This window comes from Pristiophorus japonicus, unplaced genomic scaffold (genome assembly GCF_044704955.1).
Source record: "Pristiophorus japonicus isolate sPriJap1 unplaced genomic scaffold, sPriJap1.hap1 HAP1_SCAFFOLD_966, whole genome shotgun sequence".
Taxonomy (NCBI): Eukaryota; Metazoa; Chordata; class Chondrichthyes; family Pristiophoridae; genus Pristiophorus; species Pristiophorus japonicus.
This window is the reverse complement of record NW_027254895.1, coordinates 40826-46825: the sequence shown is the minus strand read 5'-3', so window position 1 is coordinate 46825 and position 6000 is coordinate 40826. Positions and strand designations below refer to the sequence as shown.

The 6000-nt window shown below is 60.6% G+C and overlaps 1 protein-coding gene across 3 annotated transcripts in view; it reads right to left on the bottom strand.

Moving 5' to 3' along the window:
- Window positions 1-330: 330 nt before the first annotated feature.
- The window catches only part of slc25a14 (solute carrier family 25 member 14), a 45209-nt gene continuing 39539 nt past the window's right edge, over window positions 331-6000 (bottom strand). For 2 of the 3 annotated variants that reach the window (XM_070874768.1, XM_070874770.1), the window contains exons 7-8: window positions 3861-3941; window positions 331-762 (exon numbers count right to left, since the gene is read on the bottom strand). In XM_070874768.1, the coding sequence (XP_070730869.1) occupies window positions 531-762; window positions 3861-3941 (313 nt within the window). In that variant the 3' untranslated portion in view covers window positions 331-530. The remainder of the gene's footprint in view (window positions 763-3860; window positions 3942-6000) is intronic. The other variant, XM_070874769.1, reaches the window with a different exon arrangement.

Below are 6000 nucleotides of genomic sequence, written 5' to 3'. Positions count from 1 at the left end.
CTCTACAGTAAAGTCTCGAGGTGCAACGGGCACAAAGTGAGACAACACATTCTGGCTTACTGATTGATATCATTTCAGTATGTGTGATGTGGCGAAGGGACCCGAATCCCAGCAATCCACCCTCCAGTCCACACAACTCCGTCCCAGTCACACTTCCTGGGTCTGCAGCTCTGTTCTTAAAGCTGTTGGCAAATTGGTGGATAAATCTTAAATCAGAAACCAGGATCTTAAGATGTATGCAAACGAATGAGACCATAGATAACAAATGCACATGTGGCCCCAGGGTCAGGACATAGCTATGAAGCCCACAAAGATAAAGCGTACACAGCCTCGGTGTAAGATTAGCTTTAAGAGCAAAAGGTTTTTTTTACACTTAACCTCCATAAGCTTACACCCTTCCCCAAACATGTCTGTATGCGCTTGCATGTGCACTGCTGTCCTGGCTGCCAGCTCCTCCTATTGGACAGTGTATTACCAACTGGCACTGCAATAGTCACCCGATCTTCTCCATAGTTTGCAGAAAGTGAGAGTCATGGCCTGCTCAATGTGGATCTTCCCACACAATGCCATTGAAGCCGAGTGCAGCAACATACATGCACCACCCCCCCCAAGGGGCAAGGGTGGATGGAAAGGCAACAGGACGCAGGCTGGCGGCCTGTCAACAAACACGTGCCAGGCAGGGGCACAAGCATCATGTGCAGTCTGTACAGAATCATGCTGTTACACAGGGAGCTTCCGCAGCTGTTCATATGTAATGAAGAACTGAAAGAAAAAGTTAAGGTAACAATGCAACTGAATTAGTTGTTACTGTCAGTGTGTCACTCGAGAACACAGGAAATCCTCATCCACACTCACACCATACTTCGCAATTCAAATAGAAGCAGAATTTATACCATTTTAACACTAAGCCCGGCCTCGCCCACCCTAGCTCAGCCTCGCCAGCTCCGGCTCACTGACCACCTGCTCCGGCTCACTGACCCCCAGCTCCGGCTCACTGACCCCCAGCTTCCGGCTCACTGACCCCCAGCTCCGGCTCACTGACCCCCAGCTCCGGCTCACTGACCCCCAGCTCCGGCTCACTGACCCCCAGCTTCCGGCTCACTGACCCCCAGCTCCGGCTCACTGACCCCCAGCTCCGGCTCACTGACCCCCAGCTCCGGCTCACTGACCCCCAGCTCCGGCTCACTGACCCCCAGCTCCCGGCTCACTGACCCCCAGCTCCGGCTCACTGACCCCCAGCTCCGGCTCACTGACCCCCAGCTTCCGGCTCACTGACACCCAGCTCCGGCTCACTGACCCCCAGCTCCGGCTCACTGACCCCCAGCTTCCGGCTCACTGACCACCTGCTCCGGCTCACTGACCCCCAGCTCCGGCTCACTGACCCCCAGCTCCGGCTCACTGACCCCCAGAGCTCTGGCTCACTGACCACCTGCTCCGGCTCACTGACCACCTGCTCCGGCTCACTGACCCCCAGAGCTCTGGCTCACTGACCCCCAGCTCCGGCTCACTGACCCCCACAGCTCTGGCTCACTGACCACCTGCTCCGGCTCACTGACCCCCAGAGCTCTGGATCACTGATCACCTGCTCCGGCTCACTGACCCCCAGCTCCGGCTCACTGACCCCCAGCTCCGGCTCACTGACCCCCAGCTCCGGCTCACTGACCCCCACAGCTCTGGCTCACTGACCACCTGCTCCGGCTTACCCATCCTCACGTCGCCCACCCATGCCGGGAAGAGAGTTAAGAAGTTTTCAGAGAGCCATATTGGTAAACGTACTGCCCAGTGTGGCACTGAGCTGCACAGATCAGGAGAGCCCGGGGAGGCCCCCCATACACTCGGGGGGAGGCCCTCCACACACTGGGGGAGGGGGTAGGCCCTCCACACACTGGGGGAGGGGGGAGGCCCTCCACACACTCTGGGGGAGGGGGGGAGGCCCCCCACACACTCGGGGGGAGGGGGGAGGGGGAGGCCCCCCCACACACTCGGGGGGAGGGGGGAGGACCCCCCACACACTCGGGGGGAGGGGGAGGGGGAGGCCATCCACACACTGGGGGAGGGGGGAGGCCCTCCACACACTGGGGGAGGGGGGAGGCCCTCCACACACTCGGGGGGAGGGGGGAGGGGGGAGGCCCTCCACACACTCGGGGGGAGGGGGGAGGCCCTCCACACACTCGGGGGGAGGGGGGAGGCCCTCCACACACTGGGGGAGGGGGGAGGCCCCCCACACACTGGGGGAGGGGGGAGGCCCCCCACACACTGGGGGAGGGGGGAGGCCCTCCACACACTGGGGGAGGGGGGAGGCCCCCCACACACTGGGGGAGGGGGGAGGCCCCCACACACTCGGGGGGAGGGGGAGGCCCCCCCACACACTCGGGGGGAGGGGGGAGGGGGAGGCCCCCCCACACACTCGGGGGGAGGGGGAGGGGGGAGGCCCCCCACACACTCGGGGGGAGGGGGAGGGGGGAGGCCCCCCACACACTCGGGGGGAGGGGGAGGGGGGAGGCCCCCCCACACACTCGGGGGGAGGGGGAGGGGGGAGGCCCCCCCACACACTCGGGGGGAGGGGGAGGGGGGAGGCCCCCCCACACACTCGGGGGGAGGGGGAGGGGGGAGGCCCCCCCACACACTCGGGGGGAGGGGGAGGGGGGAGGCCCCCCACACACTCGGGGGGAGGGGGAGGGGGGAGGCCCCCCACACACTCGGGGGGAGGGGGAGGGGGGAGGCCCCCCCACACACTCGGGGGGAGGGGGAGGGGGGAGGCCCCCCACACACTCGGGGGGAGGGGGAGGGGGGAGGCCCCCCCACACACTCGGGGGGAGGGGGAGGGGGGAGGCCCCCCCACACACTCGGGGGGAGGGGGAGGGGGGAGGCCCCCCCACACACTCGGGGGGAGGGGGAGGGGGGAGGCCCCCCCACACACTCGGGGGGAGGGGGAGGCCCCCCCACACACTCGGGGGGAGGGGGAGGGGGGAGGCCCCCCCACACACTCGGGGGGAGGGGGAGGGGGGAGGCCCCCCACACACTCGGGGGGAGGGGGAGGGGGGAGGCCCCCCACACACTCGGGGGGAGGGGGAGGGGGGAGGCCCCCCCACACACTCGGGGGGAGGGGGAGGCCCCCCCACACACTCGGGGGGAGGGGGAGGCCCCCCCACACACTCGGGGGGGAGGGGGGAGGTCGAGGGGGAGGCCCCCCACACACTCGGGGGGAGGGGGGAGGGGGGAGGCCCCCCCACACACTCGGGGGGAGGGGGAAGGGGGAGGCCACCCCACACACTCGGGGGGAGGGGGAGGGGGGAGGCCCCCCCACACACTCGGGGGGAGGGGGAGGCCCCCCCACACACTCGGGGGGAGGGGGAGGCCCCCCCACACACTCGGGGGGAGGGGGAGGCCCCCCCACACACTCGGGGGGGAGGGGGGAGGTCGAGGGGGAGGCCCCCCACACACTCGGGGGGAGGGGGGAGGGGGGAGGCCCCCCCACACACTCGGGGGGAGGGGGAAGGGGGAGGCCACCCCACACACTCGGGGGGAGGGGGAGGGGGGGAAGCCCCCCCCACACACTGATGTTTGGGTGAGTTACAGTGAGGTTTGCACGTTATTGGATCTGTGCTGGTCGATATGAAACCCACCCACATCGCCCTGCATCTGCTCTCCAAAATGTCCTTCTCTTCGATTAAAAAAAAGACAAAAGAGGATGTGGTGAGGATGTTGACGGGCGGTACCTGCATGGTAAGGGTTAGATCACAGAGCACATTGCTCGAGATTGCTCCTCCAACAGCCCTGGAAGGATCCTGCACAGTGTAACATCACCAGCAGACCCAACCATCCAAAGACAATGAGAACCAAGTGAAGGGCAAGGATACAATGATGTTCCAAGGCCCAAGCCGTAACCAGTTTGGCCAGAATCCTTTGTACAGAGCCAAGAAACCTTCAGTCTTGCAGGTCTAACAATACAAAAAGAGAACATTTAACCTGGTATCAAAGCACATCCCAGAGAAACTGCCAGGTCAGCATTTTCCCAGGCATTGACACTTGTTCAAGGAGTTGGATAAGCAACCTCTTCCATGGTCACACTCTCAGGGTAAGGGAGGTATATCACACTCATTCAGGCCCATTCCTACTTCATTTCCTCAGAGTATACATCAATGACCTAGACTTGCATGTTGGGGATATGATTAAGAAGTTTGCAGATGATACTAAAATTGGCTGTGGTTGATAATGAAGAAGGAAGCTGCGGACTGCAGGAATATATCAATGTACTGGTCAGGTGGGCAGAACAGTGGCAAATGGAATTCAATCCGGAGAAGTGTGAGGTTATGTATTTGGGGAGGGCTAACAAGGCAAGGGAATACACATTAAATGGTGGGACACTGAGGTGTAGAGGAACAAAGGGACCTTGGAGTGCAGGTCCACAGATCCCTGAAGGTAGCAGGCCAGTTGGATAAGGTGGTTAAGAAGGCATATGGAATACTTGCCTTTATTAGCCGAGGCACAGAATACAAGAGCAAGGAGGTTATGCTGGAACTGTATAAAACACTAGTTAGGCCGCACAGCTAGAGTATTGCGTGCAGTTCTGGTCACCGCATTACAGGAAAGATGTGATTGTACCAGAGAGGGTACAGAGGAGATTTACGAGGATGTTGCCTGTACTGGAGAATTTTGGCTATGAGGAAAGATTGGAGATGCTGGGTCTGTTTTCTTTGGAACAGAGGAGGCTGAGGGGAGACCTTATTGAGGTGTATAAAATTATGAGGGGCCTGGAGAGAGTGGATAGGAAGGAGCCGTTTCCCTTAGCACAGGGGTCAACAACCAGGGGGCACAGATTTAAAGTAACTGGAGGGAGGTTTCGAAGAGATATGAGGGGAAATGTCTTCACCCAGAGGGTGGTGGGGGTCTGGAACTTCCTGCCTGAAAGGGTGGTAGAGGCAGAAACCCTCCCCACATTTAAACAGTACTTGGATGTGCACCTGAAGTGCTGTAACCAACAGGGCTACGGACCCAGAGCTGGAAAGTGGGATTAGGCTGCACATCTCTTGGTCGGTCAGCACGGACACGATGGGCCGAAATGGCCTCCTTCCGTGCTGTAAATTTCTATGATTGTATAATTCTATTACTGCCCATCTAGCTGAGAAAGCACCATCATAGGCAGTCCCTCGAAATCGAGGAAGACTTGCCTCCACTCTAAAAGTAAGGTCTTAGTGACTGAACAGTCCAATACGGGAATTACAGTCTCTGTCACAGGTGGGACAGACAGTGTTTGAGGGAAGGGGTGGGTGGGACTGGTTTGCCGCACGCTCCTTCCGCTGCCTGCGCTTGATTTCTGCATGCTCTCGGCGACGAGACTCGAGGTGCTCAGCGCCCTCCCGGATGCACTTCCTCCAGTTAGGGCTGTCTTTGGCCAGGGACTCCCAGGTGTCGGTGAGGATGTTGCACTTTATCAGGGAGGCTTTGAGGGTGTTCTTGAACCATTTCCTCTGCCCACCTTTGGCTCGTTTGCCGTGTAGGAGTTCCGAGTAGAGTGCTTGCTTTGGGAGTCTTGCATCAGGCATGTGAACAATGTGGCCCGCTCAGCGGAGCTGGTCGAGTGTGGTCAGTGCTTCGATGCAGGGGAGAACGCTATCGTTGGTGCCTCTGTCCTCCCAGGGGATTTGCAGGATCTTGCGGAGACATCGTTGGTGGTATTTCTCCAGTGATCTGAGGTATGTACTGTATGTGGTTCATATCTCTGAGCCATACAGGAGGGCGGGTATCACTACAGCCCTGTAGACCATGAGCTTGGTGGCAGATTTGAGGGCCTGGTCTTCGAACACTCTTTTTCTCAGGCGGTCAAGGGCTGTGCTGGCGCACTGGAGGCGTTGTTGAATCTCGTCATCGATATTTGCCCTTGTTGATAAGAAGCTCCCGAGGTACGGAAAGTGGTCCACGTTGTCCAGGGCCGCGCCGTGGATCTTGATGACTGGAGGACAGTGCTATGTGGTGTGATCAGGTTGGGGGAGGACCTTC